The sequence below is a fragment of the Ovis aries genome, chromosome 25 (assembly GCF_016772045.2).
Source record: "Ovis aries strain OAR_USU_Benz2616 breed Rambouillet chromosome 25, ARS-UI_Ramb_v3.0, whole genome shotgun sequence".
Lineage (NCBI taxonomy): Eukaryota > Metazoa > Chordata > Mammalia > Artiodactyla > Bovidae > Ovis > Ovis aries.
This window is the reverse complement of record NC_056078.1, coordinates 40,638,774-40,665,658: the sequence shown is the minus strand read 5'-3', so window position 1 is coordinate 40,665,658 and position 26,885 is coordinate 40,638,774. Positions and strand designations below refer to the sequence as shown.

General features: G+C 42.2%; 1 protein-coding gene and 1 non-coding gene across 3 annotated transcripts in view; one reads left to right on the top strand and one right to left on the bottom strand.

The window, feature by feature from the left end:
* The window catches only part of GLUD1 (glutamate dehydrogenase 1), a 39,042-nt gene extending 14,036 nt beyond the window's left edge, over positions 1-25,006 (top strand). Inside the window, 12 exon segments of one of the 2 annotated variants that reach the window (NM_001278567.1) lie at positions 3-83; positions 637-692; positions 1,570-1,633; positions 5,485-5,579; positions 11,602-11,781; positions 13,824-13,961; positions 15,457-15,594; positions 15,848-15,928; positions 16,543-16,666; positions 17,775-17,866; positions 21,108-21,170; positions 23,622-24,241. In NM_001278567.1, the coding sequence (NP_001265496.1) occupies positions 3-83; positions 637-692; positions 1,570-1,633; positions 5,485-5,579; positions 11,602-11,781; positions 13,824-13,961; positions 15,457-15,594; positions 15,848-15,928; positions 16,543-16,666; positions 17,775-17,866; positions 21,108-21,170; positions 23,622-23,741 (1,232 nt within the window). In that variant the 3' untranslated portion in view covers positions 23,742-24,241. 2 annotated transcript variants of the gene reach the window in all.
* On the bottom strand, positions 22,982-23,088 carry LOC114110886 (U6 spliceosomal RNA). Its single transcript, XR_003587056.1, has one exon. It is a non-coding gene; the product is annotated as a U6 spliceosomal RNA (small nuclear RNA).
* Positions 25,007-26,885: the final 1,879 nt, after the last annotated feature.

Sequence of the window (26,885 nt, the reverse complement as noted above, 5' to 3'; positions counted from 1 at the left end):
AGGTATCCGTTACAGCACCGATGTGAGTGTAGACGAAGTTAAAGCTCTGGCTTCTCTGATGACGTATAAGTGTGCAGTGGTTGGTAAGTGATCTCCGTTGTTGCTGCCTAATAAGAACTCTGGGAAAATATGTTTGCATACAAGGTTACTTTTAAGATGTTAGAGAAATATACCTTAAGAAAAGTGTTTGGGGTTTGTTTTGCTTTTTTTTTTTTAGGTTGCGAAAGACTTACATCATTTTTTTCTATAAGTCTTGGTTTACCTTTTTCTAAATGGGAAACTTTTTATAGGAATTAACTGAATTTTCCTGAAGTGTAGATATTTGTTTAAATCCCTTTCTATACTCTGTGAATAAGACCAAAGATAGTTTTATTCATACTATACTTTTCATAATACAAGAAAAATACTTTGTGACATTTTAGAAGTAAGGCACTCTGATTAGATATGCACTGTAATTTGCATCCTCTTAGAATTTATATCACATCATTTGAGGAGAGATCATTGCGGGCTTATTTACTGAACTTTCCGAAACTAAAGCTAAAAGCATCACACTGTTATAGTCTTACATAGTGCTTTCTGCCTTTTAAATTCTTTTATCCTTTATGTGGAATAACGGCTTTCAAACTTCTCTTTCAGATGTGCCATTTGGGGGTGCCAAAGCTGGTGTTAAGATCAATCCCAAGAACTATACTGTAAGTATCAAAATGACGTTAGTGCACATGGCACGTTCATAAAGGGCTTGAAATCACTGTGCTTCTGTGCATCCCTTGTACCGGTGAGATTAGTGGTTCCCTTGCTTTGAAAAGCAATGGAGAAACAAGTAGACAACTAGCGCCTTGAATGTTCTGCCAGATAAAGCTCGCCTGCTCACAGCAGTGTCCTGTTTCATTTTCCGAGTTGGTTAAAAGGTAGTAAGTATACATTCATATTCTTAGGCATTTGTGTACATGTTTATTATATATGGCTGTAATGTAAATACACTATATATAAATATATACTAATACAGCTATGATCTGAGGTTTTTATGTTGGGATCTCAAGGTTCTAGTGATATGGAATTTGGTAAAAATTTTATTTATCCTATCAATTCCAAGTTAATGTTACTAATTAGCCTCTGTATTACGTTTAATAAATTATATGAATTAATATCTGCATACAAACAATATATATGTTTTTTAAATTGTGATTAAATGAAAATAAACCATGAGGCTTGCCCACAGGCTCCTATATCAATGCAAGAAGAACAAGAGTGAGCACTGTGCTCCTCTGTTGCTTGTTATTCAAGCACTAAGTCTTGTCCAACTCTGCGACCCCGTGGACTGCGGCATGCTAGACTTCCCTGTCCTTTTTAGGTAACCTAATTTTTGGTCTCAGAAATGTAAATTTTAATTTCCATTTAGAATGGAAATGCCTACTTTAGGAGTTGTTTTTCTGAAGATTATACAAGATAATATGAAAATGTTCTATAAGTAGAAAATAGGATGCTCCTGTTAGTTACCTCCTCTAGTGGTTTTTCTATCAAAAATTATTTTTTCATTGTTGTCTATGTTTTCACCTTTCTCCTTTACAGGATAACGAATTGGAAAAGATCACAAGGAGGTTCACCATGGAGCTGGCAAAGAAGGGCTTTATTGGTATGTATTGCCATGTAGGTTTCCACAGTGTGGGAACATCTAAAAAGTAGTTGTCGTGATTTTAAACTCCTGCTTTTGTCTGTATATGGATACAGACATGGATGGACTTGTCCTTTTCCTTTGAGAACTTGGGTTCTGTGTGAAACATGGTGAGCACACCAGAGCACGTTCGTGACTCCACTGTAATAGAAAAGTTCACGTTCTCGGTATACAGGGTGGACAGTGGCAGAGGTCACTTGCACCTCTTCTCCTTGTACAGACATAACATTATAAGATTTTTGATCACTGTAATAGCATTGAACCACAGGCACAGTCACAATTGTGACATCCAAAAAGATTTTAGGAACTAAATAATACCTTCATCATAAATAATTTTTAATATGCGAAAAGGAGTTTTGCAATAGTAATCCTGTTCGGAAAGCAGTGAGAAAACATGCTGTTTGGAATCGGAGGCTGAAGCAGGCCTTTCCCTTCAGAGAAGTGGGCGCAGGCTGGGAGGTGTGGAGGCTCATTCTCATGACTCACTCTGCCATCACTGGCTGATTCCTGGGGCTCCTAATGTTTGTTACTAGGAGTTTTTGCCGGTCAGACTAAATTTCTGAGGGTACTGATACTCATGTCTTTATGGTTTTGTATCATAGTATTATGTGTATCATACATTATTTGGTGTGAGATGTGAATATTCTTTGATCTATAATTATTATTTAATCTGTTTAAGTTTCAAGCAAATTAAACCTGTTTATTGTCCCGAAAGATTGATTTGTGGTAAAGTAAATAAATAAATAAATAAATAAAATGGTTTGATAGAATTTTGCTACCATAGTTTAACATAGTAAACTCAGAAAACTAAGCAGGAAAGAAAAGCTCCTTTTTCTGTTTTCCTGACCCTCTGTTCTTCTTTCTTAGTATTCCTCTCACTGTTGACAAGTTCCTGTTGACTTAATGTATCCCTATTTTGAAGTTCCCCTTCTAGTAACACGAGAACTTTACTAGGTTTGTCCTGTCTTTCATAATTTAAAAGGCATTTGGCTTCTTGGCACGTCCTCCCTGGCCCTGCTGTGGGCTTTGCTTGCAGTCACTGTACAGGGGAACCACTAATGAGGTGGCAGAGTAACTACCAATTCTGGTAGCCTTCGTAATTTTTTACATCATAGCTTAGCTTAAACCTCAAACATATTTAATAGTCTTGAGTGGTATCAGACTTTATTCAGTTGTATTTATTGCCCGTATATAGAGTATATACAACTTAATTTTCTCTATATTGATAAGAACCCTGTAATTTCACAGGTTAAAAAGTGATTCATTAAAACACTGAAAGCTTAAATATTAGCAATTTAACTTTTTTTGTTTATGTGTAAAAGCTTTACTAAGCCACTCTGCAGCTAAGCTGACATCTGGGCCCAGAAAGCTTTGTAGCCTAAGAGGGAGGCAGTTGGCTTTCTTTTCCTCTCTCTAGGGGACAGAGTTAGTCCTGAGCAAACCTTTGGAACTGACATCATTATTTTCTGACTTGCCTTCCCACAGAGTTTCAGATTATGAGTTAGACCTGAGTCTGGGTCTTAGCCCTGTCATATTGAATGAGTTTAAGGTCAGCTTTTCAATTTTTTCCAAAAAAAAATGTTGTCACCTGGGGTTTTGGTAGGGATACTTTGAATCTGTTGACTTATCTGTAGTGTGTTGCCATCTTAACCATACTGAGTCTTCCCGTCCATGAGTACTGAATGTCTTCCCATTTGTTTAATCATATTTTATAGTTTTCTAGGTACAAGTTTTGTACTACCTATTGTTAAGTTTATTCATAAGTATTTTATTTTTTCTGATACTGTTCTAAGAGATACTGGTCTTCAGTATTCTTATGAAGTCTTTCATATCGATATAATACTGGCCTCATAGAATGAACTGAGAAGTAGTCCTTCATTTTTCTTTTTTTTACTTTGTGAAAGGGTGTTACTTCTGTTATGTGCATTTGGATATCGTCTTTTAAACTGTGGGGCTCCCTTTTCATCCCCCCATATCTCCGTGCCCCAAAATTACCTGTTTAGCTTTTCCTCTATACTCCTGCGAAAGCAGTTGCTTTTTTCAGTCAACTTTTTATCTTATTTTACCGTTACAGGATTGAGTGTTAAAAGGCTAGACTTTCACACCTGTACTTTGTAAGGTATTTGAGAATTTACCTGTAACTCGGGAATTATTTGTAATCTGTGTATCCCTATACATTGATTTTGTATGAAGTAGTAATAATACTTTGTAGTTTTACTTCGGGTGGTGGTGGTAACAGTCTCTGAGTCATGTGACTCTTTTGCAACCCCATAGACTGTATGTAGCCTTTCCTGCTCCTCTGTCCATGGGATTTCTCAGGCAAGAATACTGGAGTGGGTTGCCATTTCCTTCTCCAGGGGATCTTCCCGATCTGGGGATCGAACCATGTTTACTGCATTGCAGGTGAATTCTTTACTACTCAGCCATCTGGGAACCTCCAAAAGGATGCAGGAGCAATGTGTCATTTTAAAGTTGTGGTTTTCCTTTTATAAAGGCAATGAGTTTGTATTTTACAGTTGAAACAATATAGAAAGCTATAAACAAGACTGAACTCTAAATATAGTGAAAAAGTTTACCTTTCTAAACCTCTGCATACGTTTATATGGAAATAAGTATAGTTATTACACATGGGTATATATAGAGACGGACTTCTCTAGTGGTTCACCGGTAAAGAATATGCCTCCCAAACTTGCAGGAGATGCAGGTTTGATCCCTAGGTTGGGAAGATTCCCCAAAGAAGGACATAGCAGCCTACTCCAGTATTCTAGCCTGGAAAATTCCATGGACAGAGGAATCTGTCAGGCCACAATCTACGGGCTTGCAGAGAGTCTGACACAACTCAGTGACTAAACAATAACAGATGTATAAAGAGAGAAAAATGTATATGAATGGGGACTTGGACTTGCTGCACAAAACCTGCTTTTTTCTCCACATGTACGTTTTAATGATGGTTCCAAGTCATTTACATGGGTGCACACCGTTTGAAACTGCTGAGTAGTATTTCTTTGCATGATATACTGTATTTTAGTTAACTGCTCCACTGAACAGGTTGTTTTGTATTCTTCCTTACCATTTTGATGAGTATACTTCTATATATTCCTGCCTTTACAGATTTAAGTGGGCACCATTTAATGCATTTCCATCTGAGATCTCATAGGACATCAGCATTAAGACTGTCATTGTTACTTGTCACTGCCTGTGGGCTAACTTCTTGTTACCTTCAAACCATTTAATCTGCTGCTTTGAGGAACTGAAAGCCAAGGTCTAAAACTTTCTGTACAGAGTAAGCTTGTGATAATAGGTCAAAGCAGGATTCTGTCACAGGTAAAAGTACTATGGGCTTAACACAGTTGCCTCAGCACTGTGTGTTTTTGCTTCTTCCACTTGGTGAGGAGGACTTACATCCCCAGGAAGCAGGCATGTCATTGTGCTGTGTCACACATAAACTTTCTAACTGCAGCCTCCGTATGCCACTGCAGTCTCTAAGTGCAGTTTAAGGAACCGAGGTCAAGAGAGGTTAGGCTGGTTTGCCCATGCTTGCACATTCGGAAGTCTGTTGAGTGGTGTATCTGTTGTACGGAGCTGATTTCCAAACTCGGAGCGAGTGAACACTACTGGGAGAAGTTATGTAACACTGTGGGTGTCAACTTTGTAATGGAACATTTAGTATTTCTGTGATGTGAATGAGTAACCTGGATGAAATCTGAAGTTTTCTAGCCATGGTAGCTTTGTTATTATAGAGAACTGCAAGGGTGTGCTTGAGATGCATTTGTCTTAAACATTGGTGCCTTGCCCTTTCTCTGTGTCCCCAGGTCCTGGCATTGACGTGCCCGCCCCAGACATGAGCACAGGCGAGCGGGAGATGTCTTGGATTGCGGACACCTACGCTAGCACCATAGGGCACTATGTGAGTACCCACCGAGGCCCTGAAGGCTCCGTTTGTTATCTGTCAGAAGTAACAGTTCGAATGATGATGTATATAAGGGGAAAATTCATCGAGTTTGTCTCCTCTCCTTTAATTATGCCTCATTTTATATATTATTTTACTTCCTGTCCGTCTTACATCATGAGCTTCCCTGGTGGCTCAGTGGTAAAGAATCTGCCTGCCAATGCAGGAGATACAGGTTCAATCCCTCGGTCAGGAAGATCCCCTGGAGGAGGAAATGGCAGCCCACTCCAGTACTCTTCCCTGGGAAATCCCACTGATAGAGGAGCCTGGCAGGCTGCAGTCTACGGGGTTGCAAAAGAGTCAGACACAAGTTAGTGACTAAACAACAATCTTACATCATAAATGTAGTGAACTTGGGTTAGGCTTTTACTCACATGCAATCCTGTTCTCAACACTGGGATGGGACCCTCAAAGATCACCTACCAGGGCAGGATTCCTTACAAGACAGTAGATGGGAAATAAAGACGCGTTCAATTCGGGCTTTTCCCTCAAAGAAACTAAGACACATTAAGCAGATAAGGTATGGAGATACTGTGATAGCAGGTTGGGAGAGTTTCTGAAGGCAGGCTTCCTGGAAGAAGGTATTTGGTCAGGGCTAGACCTTAAAATTTCTCCCGGCAATCTTGATTCCAGCTTGTGATGCTTCCAGCCCAGCGTTTCTCATGATGTACTCTGCATATAAGTTAAATAAGCAGAGTGACAGTATACAGCCTTGATGTACTCCTTTTCCTGTTTGGAACCAGTCTGTTGTTCCATGTCCAGTTCTGACTGTTGCTTCCTGACCTGCATATAGGTGATGGACAGGGAGGCCTGCCGTGCTGCGATTCATGGGGTCGCAAAGAGTTGGACACAACTGAGCGACTGAAGTGAACTGAACTGAGACCTTGAAAATGGATAGCATTCAAATGTGGGGATTTGGGGAATAGGCAGAGAAGCTGTAGAGCTCGGATTGCCTGAAGACAAGGCATATTTAGAAAGGTAACAGAATGAAGAAGTACATGAAAGAATAAGAAAATACTCAAGTCCCAGTGTTTTTGTTTTACGTGCTAGTCAGCAGGGAGCCTTTGATGCTGACTCTTCCTTAGGGGAGAGGGGCTGGCCGCAGTGTTAGGCTAGAGCAGAGAGACGGCCTCCACAGTGTCAGCATCCGCCTTCCCAGCCTGGGAGCCACGTGGCTAGGGAGAAGCACTGCCTCAGAGGTAGACTCAGCAGTACGGGGCCGCACGTGTGGGACCAAGGCGAAGGACAAGGTTGAGTCAGAGGGCACCAGGAGGACTTGAGTCTCTGGGCTGCATAGAAGTCGTGCCGCTGACACAGAACACAAGGACGGTTGATGTTCTGTCCTTGAAGGGGTGGAGCCTTGAAAACCACTCAGGAATAGAAAGAGAAAGGAACTGAAGAAAGACACTTTGTTACCCAAAACCTGGATTCACCTGGATGGGTGTTAGGCCAAGACATGACCAGACTGAAGGTGGGCTAGGCTTACCAGTCAGCACTAGGGATCTTTCCCAAAGCAGCGTCTCCCCGAACAGCAAGAGCGGGAGCCTGTTAAGCTAAGGGTACATGCATATTCATGGAGGGGCTTGGGTGGTTGGCAGAGTCCAAGCTTTAGGTGACTGAACTTACGAAGAGCAGAAAAGGTCAGCATCTTCCTTTGGACTTCAGCTGATCTGATGGTTGAGTGCTGAGACCTGTCCAAGTACAAACACTGTGGGCAGGCTCAGGTAGCAGAATGGCTTTTCTTTTGTGAGGAAGGCTTTTCCTGATTCTCTTCCTCTAAGAACTCCATACCCTCACTGCTCGCAATTCTAAAAATATAGAGAGATCACTTACTACATGCGGGGCTTATAAAGTACAAGCAAGGTGGGAGGGGGGTTCAGGATGGGGGACACATGTACACCCACGGCTGATTCATGTCAGTGTATGGCAAAAACCACTACAATATTGTAAAGTAATTAGCCTCCAATTAAAATAAATAAATTAATTTTTTTTAATTGGAGAATGAAAATAATAAAGTACAAGCAAGGTGTTCAATACAATTGGGGTAAAGGCTAGAAGGAAGCGTTTTGATGGCATGAAAAGAGTACTGGGAACCTAACCACATCTCTGGAGTAGGATCAGAAAAGCCTCCTTGAGATGTAACCTTTGGTCTACACTCTGAAAGAAGAGTACTTATCAACCAGGAGAAGTGGTGCTAGCCAAGGGTTAGAGGCAGAAGGAAGCACCTGGGTCCTTATGTGAAAAGAAGCGAACCCGAGAGGCTGAGGGAAGCCAGAGTAGAGAGGGCATGAGAGAGGCCCGCAGAAGAGAGTCAGACCAGATTCCTACCTTGCAGGCGACAGCAAGGACTTTGGTCTTTGTCCCGAAAACAGAGGGAAGCCAGTGAGGTGCTAAGTGAGCAGGTGTGTGCCACAGGAAGCTTCACCGTGTGTGCAGCAGAAAATGGGATTGCTGGGGAGAGAAGGCTACCCAGGAGCCCCAGAGCGCTGCTGGCCTGCCACAGAATCGAGAGGAATGGGCAGACTGCAGAGTGTTTGCGGGGTGGAGGGGGAAGCAATTAGTTACAAAAGAATGAGAAGTACCAAGAGCTCTGCGTTGTGGATGCTGGGGGTGGTTCTGAGGAGACGCCAGTTCAGCAGCTAGGCTGGAATGGTGAGGATGGAGCCAGACTCCGTGGGGGCCGTGGAGAGTGAAGTAGGGCATGAACAGTAGCCTTCGCTTAAGAAAAGCGGCGCTGGCTAGAAGGCAGCTTGAAAGGTGCCTGTTTTCCAAAGAGAAAGGTTTTGTTGTTGTTTGGCATGTCGATTGGCTGTGGGCCGTGGATTCATCTTTTAAGGGCCCGAGGGGAAAATCAGCCTTAGAAGAGGAGGAATATTGTTTCCTGGGAAAGAGAGGAAGGTGGCCACAGCATCTAGTGGAGAAATTTAGACTTGTCTCGTTTCCTGAGGTGACACAGTGTGTGTGTAGTCGGGAGCACGGGTAAACACCCTGGGTTCTAGAACGGGTTCCTTCACATGCCAGCTCTGTGACCTGCGGCAAGTGCCTTAAGCTCTGTCTCGCATTCCTCTTCTAGAAAATGACAGTAGCACCTACTTCATGTGATAGCCATTAGGATTAAGTGAGTCAGCGAATAATGTGGCTCTTGGTAACCACAAAAAGTAAGTATAAATACTACACCAGGCAAATTCTGCAAATCCCCTAAAACAGGAGCAGTCTGAGGCACTTCAAAGAATTTTGGTTTTGACTGCCATTCCCAAAAGGTTGCTTTTCTATGTTACCTTCTTACGTTAAATGAGCTCTGGGTATGGTCTTTTTAAGCAAAGCATTAGACTGAATAGGACAAAGCAGTGGGCAGTACATTGTTATTTCCTAGCCCATTCCCAAAGGTGACAAAAGAAAGTCTTGTGAGGCTTTGCCAACTAAACCTTAAACTAAACGCTGGTAAAAGACTGTCCTTAAAGTGATAGGAAATCCAAAATCAGGGCCAGGCCTCAGATAAGAAGCCATAGTTTTTGTTACTTGTGTTCAGATGTGAGGGTACTGGAAAGCAAGCAAGTTCTCCACCCTGGCCCAGGCTTTCCGGAACAATTAAGTATGCGGGGCAGCTCACAGCCAGCCGGCACAGTGCCTGACCTCAGAGAGGATCACTGTCAGCTCCAACATTTGCATTTTCTCTGTTCAAAAGCATTTGGCACCTGGTTTGTAATTCTGTATTCATAAGCATTAACTATTCATGAAGGAAAACTGTGGGAAAACTACTAATACCATAAATCACTTTACTGGACCATTTTGGTTTTTTTATTTTATCCTCTTTGTTGGTAATGATACAGCTAACACAATCCTAAATTCTCTCTGTAAAAGTATTTATAGTCATTTTTTAACTTCTCCAGCTAGAACATTGGAGGGTAAGGGATATGGTATGAAATAAGGCACTTTATCTTATTTCACACGGGTGACAAATTGCCTCAGTTTATTAAACTGTACATACTTTAGCCACTGACGTAAAATGCTTCTTGTATTTTATATTGACTTCCTATATATATTTAGACTGTTTTCTCATGTCCCGCCCATCAGTTTATCTATGGCACACTGTTCTGGTTGCTACAATTTTCAGTTCAGTTCAGTTCAGTCACTCAGTTGTGCCTGACACTTTTTGACCCCATGGACTGCAGCTCGCAAAGCTTCGCTGTCCATCACCAACTCCCGGAGCTCACTCAGACTCATGTCCATTGAGTCAGTGATGCCATCCAACCATCTCATCCTCTGTTGTCCCTTTCACCTCCCCCCTTCAATCTTTCCCAGTATCAGGGTCTTTTCAGATGAGTTAGTTCTTCACATCAGGTGGCCAAAGTGTTGGAGTTTCGGCTTCAGCAGCAGTCCTTCCAATGAATATTCAGGACTGGTCTCCTTTAGGATGGACTGGTTGGATCTCCTTGCAGTCCAAGGGACTCTCAAGAGTCTTCTCCAACACCACAGTTCAAAAGCTTCCATTCTCTGATGTTCAGCTTTCTTTCTAGTCCAACTCTCACATCCATACATGACTACTGCAAAAACCATAGCTTTGACTAGACAGACCTTTGTTGGCAATGTAATGTCTCTGCTTTTTAATATGCTGTCTAGGTTGGTCATAACTTTTCTTCCAAGGAGCAAGCATCTTTTAATTTCATGGCTGCAGTCACCATCTGCAGTGATTTTTGGAGCCCAAAAAAATGAAGTCTGTCACTGTTTCCCCATCTATTTGCCATGAAGTGATGGGACCAGATGCCATGATCTTCGTTTTCTGAATGTTGAGCTTTAAGCCAACTTTTTCACTCTCCGCTTTCACTTTCATCAAGAGGCTCTTTAGTTCACTTTCTGCCATAAGGGTGGTGTCATCTGCACATCTGAGGTTATTGATATTTTCTCCCAGCAATCTTGATTCCAGCTTGTGCTTCATCCAGGCCAGCATTTCTCATGATGTACTCTACATATAAGTTAAATAAGCAGGGTGACAATATACAGCCTTGACATAACTCCTTTCCCAATTTGGAACCAGTCTGTTGTTCCATGTCCAGTTCTAACTGTTGCTTCCTGACCTGCATACAGATTTCTCAGGAGGCAGGTGAGGTGGTCTGGTATTCCCATCTCTTGACAAATTTTCTACAGTTTGTTGTGATCCACACAGTCAGAGGCTTTGGCATAGTCAATAAAGCAGATATAGATGTTTTTCTGGAACTCTCTTGCTTTTTCCATGACCCAGTGGATGTTGGCAATTTGATCTCCAGTTCCTCTGCCTTTCTAAATCCAGCTTGAACATCTGGAATTTCAGTTTATGAGCATTAGGTTTTTTTTTGGTGTTTTTTGTGTGTGTGTTTTTTTTTTTTTTTTTTTTTTTTTTTTTTGAGCATTACTTTACTAGCATGTGAGATGAGTGCAATTGTGCGGTAGTTTGAGCATTCTTTGGCATTGCCTTTCTTTGGAATTGGAATGAAAACTGACCTTTTCCAGTGCTGTGGCCACTGCTGAGTTTTCCAAGTTTGCTGCCATATTGAGTGCAGCACTTTCACAGCATCATCTTTCAGGATTTGAAATCGCTCAACTGGAATTCCATCACCTCCACTAGCTTTGTTGGTAGTGATGCTTTCTAAGGCCCACTTGACTTCACATTCCAGGATGTCTGGCTCTAGGTGAGTGATCACACCATCGTGATTATCTGGGTCATGAAGATCTTTTTTGTACAGTTCTTCTGTGTATTCTTGCCACCTCTTCTTAATATCTTCTGCTACTGTTAGGTCCATACCATTTCTGTCCTTACTTTATGTTAAATTCCTAGAAACCCTGTTTCTCCCATCAGAAAGTACAATATACTTTATTATATATTTTCCAGGAACAAGAATCTGAAAAAGGGAGATTTGTCTCTGTTGATGAAAGTATGCCTTAAAGATACACTCACTTCTAATGAGTATAATTTAAGTTTTGTGCCTTTTTTTTTTTTTTACAGGATATTAATGCCCACGCCTGTGTTACTGGTAAGCCCATCAGTCAGGGTGGAATCCATGGACGGATCTCTGCTACTGGCCGGGGAGTTTTCCATGGGATTGAAAACTTCATCAATGAGGCTTCTTACATGAGTATTTTAGGAATGACACCAGGATTTGGAGATAAAACATTTGCGGTTCAGGTAAAAATGTTTGTTGCTGTCTTAAGGAATGACTGATAAATAGACCGTGAGTTTTTCAGTGTTTGTAGATTTGCAGGTTTTAACAGTTCTGTTGGAGTACGGTTGACTTGCAGTGCGGGGTTAGTTTCTGTCGTGCAGCAGTGATCCGGGTGTACATGCATGTAGATTCTTTTGCATTATGGTTTGTCACAGAATAGTGAATACGTTTTCCTGTGCTATACAGTAGGACCTTGCTTTTTACCCGTCTCATATTCACATCTGCTAATCCCAGACTCCCAGTCCACTGCTCCTTCGCCCCCTCCCCCTTGCCAACTACACGTCTGTTCTCTGTCTGTGAGTAGCAGCAGTGGTCTCCTGTGGTCTTAGGGGACTGTTTTTCGTGTGGGTGCATCCCTATGTAACCTGCGTGGGTTTAGTGTTGTTTCGTGCGAGGGCCGTCTGTAGTGTGGATGCCTGCCGCCTCTTTCCTCAGTGTATGCTAGCCGTTATCCCCTGGATAGGAAGTGTGACTGGGGTTGTGACCAAAGCCTGCACTGGATATTCAGCGAGGCCACCCCTTTGCTATGCACGGCCCAAGGGCTCAGCTCTGATTTCGGCCCCACTCTGTGCATGGGAAATCTGCTGGTACCAGCTCCAAGAGCCCAGCAAGGGGACAGCAGGGTGCGTGTTCCCAGTGCCTGCAGAGAAAGAGGGTGCTGTGGCAGCCCTGCCCCTCGCTTCAGATGCCCTTAACAGTGGCACATCCTTATACTGCTGTGCCTATGGCAGGGCCAGGCTTCTTCACACACACTCTGTTGCGGCCATACCACACTCACTGTCTCCATGCAGCCAACAGCAGTCCTCCCCTAGGTCTGTCCTCTCAGCTCCGAGTTTCAGCACCCACCCCCACCTCTACCAGCAGACGTGCATTTCAGGCTAGGTGCGCTGGGTGGTGGCATGGGCAGTCTGTGCAGGTCTCTTCTCTGCCCTGCCTGCCACAGAACAGTTGTGCTCTCTTCGGAGCCTCTAAACCCCTTTCCTGATCCCCCCACCTGCGAGGCGGCTTCCCAGGATACAGGACCCTCTCCCTTCTGTAGCTCCCTTCCAGGGCTTCCCTGGGGGCCCAGACAGTAAAGAATCCACCTGTAGTGCAAGAGACCCGGCTTCACTCCCTGGGTCGGGGAGGACTCCCTGGAGAGGGGAATGGCTACCTACTCCAGTATGCTTGCCTGGAGAATTCCATGGACAAAGGGGCCTGACAGGCCACAGTCCATGGGGTCACAAAGAGTCGGACACAACTGAGTGATTAACACTTTTACACTTTAATTGCAGGGACACAGGTCCCATTCCACTTCCCTTTTTTTTTTTTCTTTCATCCTAAAGATCTATTAATGGAAAGATCTAAACTAATAGATCGTTCGTGTCCTTTCAGGTGTTTGAGGCCTAGTGATTAGTAGGTATTCTGTGAAAATTGTTCCATTCGTAGAGCTATTTTTCATGTATTTCTGGGAAGAGGCGAGTTCCACATGCTCTCCGTTGGAGCCTCTAGATTTGCAGTTTTTAAAATTCGATTCTTTGGATCTCTTAAGGTTTAAAATGGACATTTGCAGGGTAATACATCCTCTTAAACTATTATGTGTATACACGGTGATCCAGATTTCAGCTTTTGATTGATGTTTGATTAGTTTGCTTAGAAGAATCGAAATTAAGTTGAATGCTACTTTAAAATAAGACTCATATTCCTCCCAGTTAGTGACTTACTTTTCATGAGCATAGGACATCTGGCCATCAGGGCCTGAGGTCCTAGGTAGTTGCCATTTCTTTATAAGTCAGCAAGCTGCTCATAACTGAATGTCTTCAGGACTCACTAGCACAAATTACAAAGGGTTGAGTTCTGAATTCCAACACACAGAAATTTATTATTGAAGAGAGACATGGATTCTTTTGTCAAAAGAATTTTGAGAATTACTTCTAAACTAATAGAATGTGTATTGGTCAGAATATGACTTAACCATCTGTGCTAGGACTTCGATTTTTGTCTCATGCACAACTGTTGTTCACAGGGATTTGGTAATGTGGGCCTGCACTCTATGAGATATTTACATCGTTTTGGTGCTAAATGTGTTGCTGTTGGTGAGTCTGATGGCAGCATATGGAATCCAGATGGTATTGACCCAAAGGAACTGGAAGACTTCAAATTGGTATGTTATTCTAATATCTGAGGAGTTTGACCACCTGGGTGTTATAAAGTTGAAATAAGCATTATTGAAATCTGTTTCTGTTGCTTTTTTTAGATTAATTTTTATTGGGGTGTAGTTGATTTACAATGTTGCATTAGTTTCTGCTGTACAGTGAAGTGAATCAGTTACACATATATCTACTTTTTGGGTTCTAGCCCAGGTAGGTCATTTACAGGGTATTGAGTAGAGTTCCCTGGGCCATACAGTAGGTTCTTACTGGTTATCTGTCTCTGTATGTAGCAGTCTGTCAGTCCCAATCTCTCGGTTTATCCCTCCCCCGCTTTCCCCCTGGGTAACCATAAGTTGACTTTCTGCACCTGTGACTCTGTAGACAGGTTCGTTATGCCCCTGTTTAGACTGCACATGCAAGCAATGTCACGCGTTTGTCTTTCTCTGTCTGACGTTCCTGACCCAGGAGGACAGTCTCTAGGCCCATTCGCGTCACTGCCAGCGGCATTGCTTCGTGCCTTTTTCTGGCTGAGTGATACCCCACTGTGTATATGTCCCGTCTCTTCTCTGCCCGTTCCTCTGTCAGTGGACATTTATGTTGCTTCTATGCCCTGGCTGCTTACATATATCTTTTTGAATTATAGTTTTCTCCAGATACATGCCCAGGAGTGGGATTGCTGAATCATACTGTAGCTCTATTTGTAGGCACCTCCATGCTATGCTTCACATTGGCTATGCCCATTTACATTCCCGCCAACAGTAGAGGTGGGTCCCCTTTTCTCCACAACCTCTCCAGCATTTACTGTTTGCAGATTTCTTGTTGATGGCCATTCTGACCAGCGTAAGGTGGTACCTCATTTACAGCTGTTTTGTTTTTAATATTTTATGTATTTATTGGCTGTGCTGCATTTTCATCGCTGTGCTTTAGTTGCGGTGAGCGGAGGCTACTCTCCAGTTGCCACGCGGGGACTCCTGATTGCAGTAGTTTCTCTTGCTGCAGCACAGGCTGCAGGGCACGAGAGCCTCAGCCGTTGCCACTCCTGGGCTCTGGGGCGCAGGCTCAGTAGTTCAAGTGCACAGACTTAGTTGCCCCAAGGCATGGGGATTGTTCCCGGATCAGGGATCAAACTGGTGTCCCCTGCATTGCAAGGTGAATTCTTAACCTCTGAACCACCAGGGAAGCCCTTCACTGTAGTTTTGATTTGCATTTTTCTAATAACTAGTGATGCTGAGCATCTTTTCATGTGCCTCTTGGCCATCTGTACGTCTTCTTTGGAGAAATATCTGTTTAGGTCTTCCATTCATTCTTTTGTTTGCTTTTTTAATGAGCTGCATGAGTATATTTTGGAGATTAATCCCTTGTGGGTCTCTCCATTTGCAAATATTTTCTCTCTTCTGTGTGTTGTCTTTTCGCTTTGTTTGCTTATGAGGCTTCATGTTATAGGCACTGAACGTAAACATTTAAACTCTGTTGCAGCCATTAATTCTGATTTTTAATCAATCATAGCAACATGGAACAATCCTGGGCTTCCCCAAAGCAAAGATCTATGAAGGGAGCATCTTGGAGGTCGATTGTGACATACTGATCCCTGCCGCCAGCGAGAAGCAGCTGACCAGGTCCAACGCGCCCAGAGTGAAAGCCAAGGTGACATGCTGGCGGGCCCAGCCTTACTGATGGGACTGAAGGTCGCAGAAAGGCTCCAGTGGGCTTCTTCTTTAAAAAAAAAAATAGCTTTACTGGGGTGTAATGCACATATAGTTCCCCAGCATGCAGTTTAAAGGGGAGTTTTTTGTCTCTCTCACAGCCCTCTCCCATGCACACATATCTCTGAGGCTCAGCTGGAGGGGATTTCACAGTGTTATCAATCAGGATTTCTCTGTTTCTAACTTTCTTGCAGATCATTGCTGAAGGTGCCAACGGACCAACAACTCCAGAAGCTGATAAGATTTTCCTAGAGCGGAACATCATGGTTATCCCAGTAAGTAAACTATGTTTGCCAGGTTTTATATGTGCTCAGAGTCATACTGGTGTTTTTGCAAGGAATTGTGGGGAGAGGATTGTTAGGTTCCCAAGCCTTAGTGAATGTTTCATCTTTATTTTGCTTTCAAGAAAATAAAGTGGAAGTGTGGTTAATATAATAAGCCTGTCCAAAAAAAAAGAGATAGTTCACTTGGACCTGAACATTTTCTTTCAACTTCAGGCTCTTTCTTGAGTATGTATTTAGACTTCTTAAATCCAGTTATATAAATGTTAAATGTGCTAGAAATACTACTGTAGCTTGCAAATGTTCCTCGCTCCTTTCACTCAGAAAGGTAATGTGAGTAACACGTGCTTAAGTTTTTCAGTGGTTAAGCATGGGGTCTGTAGCAAAAGGCCATTAGAAGTTCGTGTTGACTTGCGATGCATTTTGAAGAATTCCTTTTGCTGCAGGCACTTTAAACATTTCAGTTAAAGTGCATTTCTTAAGGACAAAATTTCTGCCCCTGTCTAAGATATATATGGGAAGTCTGAAATTTAATCTGCTTTCACACTGAGCTCTTGTGTTCACGGTAAGCTTTTACTAAAGCCATCATCTCGTTTCTTTGTCTCTAGGACCTCTACTTGAATGCTGGGGGAGTGACAGTGTCCTACTTTGAGTGGCTGAAGAATCTGAATCACGTCAGCTATGGTCGTTTGACCTTCAAATATGAAAGGGATTCTAACTACCACTTGCTTAGTGAGTTCTGATTATTGTATTCTCTAAGAGTAATCTTTTGGACCATCTAAAAGGTTGGGGAAAGCTTGTGTTTAATAAAAGGACTCTTTTTTTTTTTTTTTTTTTTTTTTGCCCCCCAAAAATTCCAAGATAATTCTGATATGCATCTGGGTTTTAAAAAGTAATTACAGGTTTTTCTATTAAGTGGTAGTTTTGGTGATATAGAATTCTGTTATCTTTCTGTTGACCAATAATGATACAGTGGTATTAAGTAAATAATAGTTACATAATTAGATGTTTTTTTCTTTTAGTTTTTTAATTTTTTTTTTAAACTGGAGGATAATTGCTTTACAGTATTGTGTTGGTCTCTGCCATACATCAACATGAATCAGCCATAGGTATACGTAAGTCCCCTCCCTCTGGAACCTTCCTCCCTCCCTTCTTGTTTAATCTCAGAATAGGAAACCATTCTGTCTCATGAGTCTTAGACCAAAACTATACAATTCCTTTAGAGGTATTCAACATATGAACTCTCCAGAATGTATTTATATTCCAGTGTTTATTCTGCAAGTGTTCCCAGAACATAATCTGTAAGTTAGTAGTATATAAAGAGTATCGTTTTAAACCGTATTGATACTCATCCATTTCTTTCTCAGGTTGCTCTTGGTAGATACCTATCTAGTGTCAGGAATTTTTTTGCATCTTCTGATAAGAATGCTGTTTGTCTTTGACTAGAGTAGGCTTCAGAGTTAACACTAGTATTTTCCTCAAGCTAAAATAAGACCAAGACCTCCAGCTGAGCTTTACTGAGCCCACTGAGAATCTGGGTGAAGTTTTCCATCAATTCCTGTTCCTTTTTCTTTTTAACAGAGCCAAGGAAAACCCTGGTAATGGGTGTTATGGAAACAGATCGGTGACCTAAATTCACACTTACATAGGAATTTGGCAAAGTGCTTTATTCTTTTTAGCTCAGTTTTAAAATGAGTAACCCTTTTATGTCATTAGCGTTGAAGGTTTCTAAAACTACTCAGTTTAGGATTGTGAATATAGTTTGGGATTACTTTTGGTTGTATTTTATTTGTTTTCTCCTACTAGCAAAATTTTATCTTCATTTCTCGGCTTTTTATAGTGTCTGTTCAAGAGAGTTTGGAAAGGAAATTTGGAAAACATGGTGGAACTATTCCCATTGTACCCACAGCAGAGTTCCAAGACAGGATATCGGTGAGTGTGCTCGTGACAGTATTTTCCATACACGGCCTGCTCTCTTCTTTAGATGAGGCCAGGCAGGTTAAATGGGCTTGAGGGGTGGTGATCAGCATGACGATTACATGACTTCCCTTTTTATTCTGTTCTAAAAATGGAGTATCTCAGTGTGAAATAATTCATGGTTCTACTGCTTTTGATACTTTCACAATATAGATGACTCAACGAGTGATTCTAACACGATTATGAAGAATTAGTGTGTACTCTGACTCTCAAGCTTTAGAGAAATAGAACTGAAAAGTAAACATTAGATTGACTTACATAAAGATGGAAATTGCAACATGGACGCATTAAGAAAACAGATGAGAACAGATGTTTTATGTTAATTAGCTCTCAATAGAATATACTGATACACATCATAAAGAGAATCTCCTTGCCAGTAAATGGCAGACATCATGAAAAAAAATCACAGGAAATAGGCTTAGAAGAAATGTTTAACCTCACTGTTAAAGAAATACAAATTAAAATAAGGATCCTTTAATGTATTAAACTAGCATAAACAATGGATCTTATACTCACCATGTCTGTGGTGAAGCAGTTGTACCTTTATTCTGATGACAGTGCAAAAATGTTATTAAAGTGTTCCTGCTCTTTGACACTATAATAACATCCCTTCTGGGAATTAATCCTACAAAAACAGTTCTAAAGGAGAGGAATGATTCTGTGCATGATGTCACTGAACTGTGTGTGTAGTCATTTTCAAAATTAGGTTTGATTTAACATTCTGGTGGTGGGGGAGGGCCAGAAAATGGCTAAATTATATATCTTATGAGATAGTCCATCATAGAAAATAATTTAAGACTGTTACCACATGGGGAAATGTTAAGGGCTTTGTTTTGAACGAGACAATGTTTTTTCCACTCTGGATACTAACTGTTCTCTTCAAAGAACCTTCCTGTTCTCCACAACTATGTATCCCTTAGTTTTGGTCCCTCCTTCTGGAATACCCAGACCCACGCCCTGCTCGAGTATCATCACATCTCTGTTCCCTGGAAGTTCCCTCTGTGTGCCAGCATGTCATCTGTCCTTCCATCCCAGGGGAGTCACGTGCGTTCCCAGCCCCCACTGCTGCAGCAGCTCGCCCCATGTCGCAGCACATGGCCTGCCACATAGCAGCCAGTGTATCGGCCTTGCAACTTTCAGATGCTTTCAGTGCTTCCAATTTTCAATTTTAAGGCTGTTTCTCGCCTCTTATTGACCTATTTATTACAGGAGTTTTGTAATAAGTTTTAGCTGAAAAACAAGTTTTTGCCCCCAGCTCCTTTCCTCTAGGCTCCCCCTCCCCAGCCGTGATCTGGCCCTGCCAGGACCTGTATCATTAACCTGATCGTCTTTTCACTGTCCCTCGTTACCCCTGTCTTCACTTAAATTCCGTTCGCCATCATTGCAGTCACTCCCTGGTCTTGTTTTGCTTCATCACAGGTTCTTGTTAACACCAGAACCTGATGGAATGCCGTGCTCTGCCGCCTCCGCTCCTTCCCTGTAGCAGGAGGCCCCAGTGACTCTTCAAACTCTCACTTCAAGTAGGCTCTCAGTTCCCCAGCAATTGAGCTACTTTCCCTGTTCCACTCATCTTCTCACTTTCCTGGTGATTCTATCATATTTTCTCCCTTTCCCCTCCCCTGCACTCCAGTTCATGTCCTGGGATCTGTTCACAGAAGAGTGAAGCATCAGGGAACCTGCACCTCTACACAGCTTCTGGTGTCTGTGCCCTGTTTCTGTTACAGAGCAACGCTTTGTGCTTCCATCTCAGCCCGCACCTTGTTCTGGGCAACCAGATGACCTGCTTTCAACTTCTGGCAAAACTTTGCCTCTTTTGCACCATCAGTTTTCCCTCTTCAGTCTTTGCTATCAATGTAACAAATGCTTTCTTAAGAAAATATAAATCTTTCAATCACACTTGCCCTTCCAGGTCTTATCATTTTTATTTCCTATATAACAAGGGCCTCCAGCCCCTGGGTACCATCTGTGGCCTATTAGGAACCAGCTGCACAGCGGGAGGTGAGCAGCAGGCAAATAAGTGAAGCCTCATCTGTAGTTACAGCCACTGCCCATTGCTGGCAGTACACCTGAGCTCCGCCTCGCAAACCCTACTGTGACTGGCACATGCCCCACAGCATTTAGTGCCTGATGATGTGAGGTGGCGCTGAAGCAGTGGCGCTAGCACTGTGGAGCAGCCGCAGATACAGGTCATCAGCAGATCTGCCTGCACAGAGACCGCAGTAAATCAGTTGCTTGCAGCTCATATCAGAACGCTGTCAGCGAGTGGGAAATGATGGTGAGCTGTATACTTCATTATATACCACAGTGTGATAACAGAAATAAAGTGCACAGTAAATGTGCTTGAGTCACCCCAGAACCGTCCTTCCTCCCCAGTCCATGGGAAGATTGTCTTCCCCAAAACCCGTTCCCGGTGCCAAAAGTAGGGGCCTCTGCTAACCAGCATACCTCCGTAAGAGGCGCACGTGCTCTGTTCTCAGTTCTGTATCCATGCCTCCTATTCTGCCCAGCTCGCCACCAAAGCTCTTCTTGTCCAGGTAACCGCTTTGGCAACATCGCCAAGCTGTCATTTGCCACGTTGTCGTTGTCCAGTCCTCAGCTGCTTCACTGCTCACAGGTGATCACCCCCCGTGGAAAGGCGTCTTAGCTCCCAGGGCGCTGCATCCTCCTGGATTTCTCCCAGCTTCACTCGCCGGCCCTTCTGCTGAGGCCTGCCATCACTCTGCCCTGTTAACAGTGGAAGCCCTCGGGCCCTGAGCCATTCTCAGTCTGAATTCAAAATTTTGGTGATCTTAGGGGCCTGGTTTTTAACTGTGTATGCCGTTTCCTCTGCTAGAATCTAAACTATGAGAAGAAAGAAGTTTCATTGTTGTTTTCTGCTGCGTCCCCAGTACCTAGAAGAGTTCCTAGCACATAGTATATATACAATATTTGAATGAATGGGTGCGTGAGTGAAAGGCAGAGCAGTATTCCACTGGTAAAGCAAGTGTTTCCTAATTTGGTAGAACAAGTTTGGAATAAGGTTTAACCCATGTTTCTTAATTGATACAAATGTTATACAAGTGTTTTAAATTAAGTATATCTTGCCTGAAAGAAAACAATTCTATCTCGCTGTATATTGACTTAAGAATCCTTTGCGCTCTGACAGGTGAAGCATGTCTTTGTATGGTTTTGGTTAAACTATTCTTTTTCCTAACAGGGTGCCTCTGAGAAAGACATCGTGCATTCTGGTCTAGCTTACACCATGGAGCGCTCTGCCAGGGTACGTACACAGATGCCGTCGGTGTTTCTGCTGGCTGCATGAAGTGCAGCTCAGCTGCGGCACCTCAGCTGCCCGACTGTGTGAGCAGTGACAGGAAATACCAGTCTGCTTAAATGTTCCAGAACGTGTGCTTTTTCATTCTTATATGATGAGCGTTGTTTCTAGGGTCCTCAATATGTTTTCCAGACTTTGAAATAAATAATGCCAGGTTAGGAGGAGTGATGTTTAGCTTAGTCAGCCAAACTGGATTGCAGCTCAGTGCACATTACTCTGTTACAGCTACAGGAAGCTACCTTACTGCATAGAATTTGGTCTATATGAAAGTTTTCTTGACAACTTGATCATTATTGCAAAGCCTTTCAAGCACAGTTTGTAGTCCAGTTTTCTTTCTTTTTTTTATTATTTTTAATATATATTTATTTTAATTGGAGACTAATTACTTTACAATATTGTATTGGTTTTGCCATACATTAGCATGAATTCACCACGGGTGTACACGTGTTCCCCATCCTGAACCCCCCTCCCACCTCCCTCCCCACACCATCCCTCTGGATCATCTGAGTACACCAGCCCCAAGCATCCTGTATCCTGCATCGAACCTGGACTGGCGATCCAGTTCACATATGATATTATACATGTTTCGATGCCATTCTCCCAAATCATCCCACCCTCGCCCTCTCCCGCAGAGTCCAAAAGACTGTTCTATACATCTGTGTCTCTTTTGCTGTCTTGCATACAGGGTTATCATTACCATCTTTCTAAATTCCATATATATGCGTTAGTATACTGTATTGGTGTTTTTCTTTCTGGCTTACTTCACTCTGTATAATAGGCTCCAGTTTCATCCACCTCATTAGAACTGATTCAAATGTATTCTTTTTAATGGCTGAGTAATATTCCATTGTGTATATGTACCACAGCTTTCTTATCCATTCGTCTGCTGATGGACATCTAGGTTGCTTCCATGTCCTGGCTATTATAAACAGTGCTGCGATGAACATTGGGGTACACGTGTCTCTTGGTGTGCATGTCCAGCAGTGGGATTGCTGGGGCATAAGGCAGTTCTATTTCCAGTTTTTTAAGGAATCTCCACACCGTTCTCCATAATGGCTGTACTAGTTTGCATTCCCACCAACAGTGTAAGAGTGTTCCCTTTTCTCCACACCCTCTCCAGCATTTATTGCTTGTAGACTTTTGGATCGCAGCCATTCTGACTGGTGTGAAATAATACCTCATTGTGGTTTTGATTTGCATTCCTCTGATAATGAGTGATGTTGAGCATCTTTTCATGTGTTTGTTAGCCATCCGTATGTCTTCTTTGGAGAAATGTCTATTTAGTTCTTTGGCCCATTTTTTGATTGCGTCGTTTATTTTTCTGGAATTGAGCTGCAGGAGTTGCTTGTATATTTTTGAGATTCTTTGTCAGTTGCTTCATTTGCTATTTTCTCCCATTCTGAAGGCTGTCTTTTCACCTTGCTTAGAGTTTCCTTTGTTGTGCAGAAGCTTTTAATTTTAATTAGGTCCCATTTGTTTATTTTTGCTTTTATTTCCAATATTCTGGGAGGTGGGTCCATAGAGGATCCTGCTGTGATTTATGTCAGAGAGTGTTTTGCCTATGTTCTCCTCTAGGAGTTTTATAGTTTCTGGTCTTATGTTTAGATCTTTAATCCATTTTGAGTTTATTTTTGTGTATGGTGTTAGAAAGTGTTCTAGTTTCATTCTTTTACAAGTGGTTGACCAGTTTTCCCAGCACCACTTGTTAAAGAGATTGTCTTTTCTCCATTGTATATTCTTGCCTCCTTCGTCAAAGGAAAAATATGGAAGGCTTCACGAATTTGCGTGTCACCCTTGCGCAGGGCCCATGCTAATCTTCTCTGTATCGTTCCAGTTTTAGTATACGTGCTGCCGAAGCGAGCAGAGTCCAGTTTTCTCAGATTCTATCCACTTGGCATTAAGTTGAAATAGCAGGGCAGATACTGATCATGGTGTTTGCTGTTAATTTTTTTAGATAACTAGCATACCGTAAATTTACCCTTTTAAAATATATAACAAAACAGCCTTTAAGTTTATTCACAAAGCTGTGTAGCCATCGCCACTAACTCCAGAACATTTCCATCACCCATCCTTAGTTCATTTACATTATTAGTGTATATCATACTTGCTTCAGATTACTAGATGTCTAAGGGGCCTAGAGATAGCTCACATCTTAAATCTTGAAGAGTAGAGTAGCACCTTCTTGTTGCCTAAACAATAGTCTGTATCAATTCCAGAGAATTAATCCTTCCCACCTAGAAGCTGTTCTTCCGCCTATGCAGTTTCTCTTTGGCTATACAAATCCAGCCCTAAAGTGGCACCCGGGCAAGCTGTACCAGGCTCACATCCACCCTGTGTGTTCACGGATTGGCTGCTTGAGTCGGGGTGATAATCACTGCCTTTTCTCCTTCATCTCAGCAAATCATGCGCACAGCCATGAAGTATAACCTGGGACTGGACCTGAGAACGGCCGCCTACGTCAACGCCATCGAGAAAGTCTTCAAGGTGTACAATGAAGCTGGTGTGACCTTCACATAGACCAGGCTGTGGCTGACATCCTCACTGCCCTTTCACCTCTTCATCTGCAGACCTATCACAAGTTTACATATAACCACAGAAATCTCTCTCTCATGACGTAATAGGTAACGGACACCATTCGCAGCAAGTCAATCCAAATCAGCCCTTTAAGAAAAAGAAATTAAGGTTAGGGGATCATATATAAGCTAATAGGTGATCGTAGAAATCAGCTACTCCAGAGAGTCGTTTGGGCATTTTGCCTTTAAATAAGGGTTCTCCGTCTGCCTGTGCTGCCTCCCTCCATGGCTGCTTCCAGCACAGTCAGCTATGGCCCTAGGAAAGCCCCTCTCGGCCAAGACCAGTCAGTCACTCGCCACTTCAGCTCTGAACACGTCTGTCAGGTGCTTTGACACATGTAAGAAGCAGGTATATGGCATTTTCAGGAGGCAGCATGGTTCTCAAGTGAGTTACTGGTATTTTACATCAGCAAAATAACTCGATTTTATAGGTTACAAACAACAACAACAAAAAAAACAAAACTGTCTCTCTTTATGTATTTTATTCTTTTAGAAAAAGTACATGCTGCTGTAAGAAAATTGCCTTTAATCGTTTAATGAGCCTAACCTTGACTCAAGCAGTGAATGCCTATAAACGTAATAAATGAAAAAAAGCTAGTATTTTTATAACATAAAACAGTATCATTTATAGCTTGTCAATTGCATACTGTCATCCAGCAAAAATAAAAAGCCCAGTAGAGAATTAAGTTATCTTCATACCTGCAAATGATGGAGGCTATTTTTGTTAAGGCTGTCGGAATTTGCTAACCACAATTATGATATATAGTCCAAAGAATGTAGTGACCTCCTTATCATGTTAATCAATTGTTCTCTTTTGAAGATCTGTTGCATTGACTAATTGAACGATAATTCAAGTAGAGTATCCCAGAAAAAACCACGTGGGCTCCCTCTTCGGAGTCTGGCTGGCAGCATTGCCAATGGCCCCAACTCGCCCTGGCTTGGTGTCCTCGTTTAGAGGCCTCATCTTTGCGCACGGCTTCGTCCCTAGTGGGCTGGAAGCAACTCGGGGTTCTGTTTTGTTGGGAGTTGTTTGGCCAGGGCCTTTGAACAGTAGTGCCCCAATGAAGTACTAGAGAGTATTTATGTAAGAATGAGCTTTTCTTTTTTTTTTTTTAACAATAATATCCTTTTAGAAATTTCTAACTACTTTGTAACTGCATGACTTAACCTGGTGATAAAACAGTTATTAAAAAGACTACCTTTTCCAAAGCTTATGTTTCATTTCTGTGTTTTTGTATTTGATATGTTTGCCTCTTTCAGTACATGATAAAACTATAATTGGGTTTCTAAAATTTTTGAAACAAACACATAAATAACGTATCTTTGGATTATATTGAGCAGCCCAAATTTGATTCTTGGATTCTTTTGTGTTTTATTCTATGAAACATTATCAGTGGCTGTTCTCAGGGAAGAGGTTCTAAGGCTTAAAACTGATGTACCAACATAATTTATATACCTTTTTTTATATATAAGTAGTTTTTAACAAAGGGAGGTTTTGTTGATTATGGTTTTGTTTCTAATAATTTAGTCAAAGGATATAACAAGACAGAATACTAATAATCATAGTATTCATATGATTGATAGTAATCATAGTATCCGTAATCAACAACTGGATTCCAGACCTGAGTCCACCAGCTTACATAGCTGGCAAATCTGGAACATAACTGTCAGCTGAACTTAGTGTCTGTGTTGTGCTGAGTCTGTCTCTCCACGGTTCTGAGAATCTGGGCAAGGAGTGAATAAGCCCATGGCCCTGTGGTCATGGCAGGCCCTTCCCAGTGTCTATTTGCATTCTAAATGGAACATCAAAATAGGGATGGGGCGGCAGGGAAAGATGTGAAAACAAGTTCCAGACTATTCGGAACAATACCAGGTAGGTGAGTAGAGTTCAGGTCATGTGAGAGTGGGGTGATGAATCTTAGTGTGGTCTTTGGCTGACATATTGGGAGCATTTATATAGTCATGCTGCGTCTCTGGCATTGCAGGCAGATTGTTTACTGCTGAGCCACCAGGGAAGCCCGAACACCTATGAGGTTAGTATTATCCTTACACCAAAGCCAGGCAAAGGCAAGATGACACGCCAATATCCCGTGTGTGTGTCTGTGTGTACCTGCGCTTCCCAGGTGGCTCAGTGCCGTGCAGTGAAAATCAGCTGCCATGCAGGAGACAGGTTCAGTCCCTGGGTCAGGAAGATCCCCTGCAGAAGGAAATGAAAACCCACTCTAGTCTTATCACCAGGAAAATCCCATGGACAGAGAAACCTGGTGGGCTACAGTCCATGGGGTGCAAAAAAGTCAGACACAGCGTGGCAACCAAACTATATGAGATATATATATATATAAATGATATTCAATATCCTGTAATATGAGTCAGAACTGCCATCATTTAAAAGTCTACAAATAATAAATGTTGGAGAGTATGTTGGGAAAAGGAAACCATCTTACCCTGTTAATGGGATTATGAATTGCTATAGACATTATAGAAAACAGTGTGGAAGTTACTGAAAAAAAAAAACTAGAGGTACCATATGGTCCAGAAATCTGTCTCTCGGGCATGTCTCCAGACAAATCTCTAGTCCAAAATGATACCTGGATCCCTATGTTCAGAGCAGCATAACAGAATAGCCAGGACATGGAGACAACCTCAATGTGCACTGACAGATGAACGGATAAAGAAGCTGTGGGCATACAATGGAACATCACTCAGCCACACAGAAGAATGAAATACCGCAGCTCGCAGCAACAGGGATGAACCTTGCAATCACCGTAGCAAGCGGAGTAAATCAGGAGACAAGCACCAGATCACATCACTCAGACGTGGAATCTAAAACATGTCAATCGCACAGACCTGCCAGACAAGACTCAGAGCAGACCTGTGGTTGCCAAGGGAGAGGGAAGCAGGGGAGGGAAGGACCAGGAGTTTCGGATTACCATGTGTGATTGAGCATATAGGATGGATAAACAAGGCCCTACTGTATAACACGGACCTATATTCATTATCCTATAATAAACCATAATGAAAAGGCATATGTGTAACTGAACCACTTTGCTGTATACCAGGAACTAACACGGCACTATAAGTCAATTAT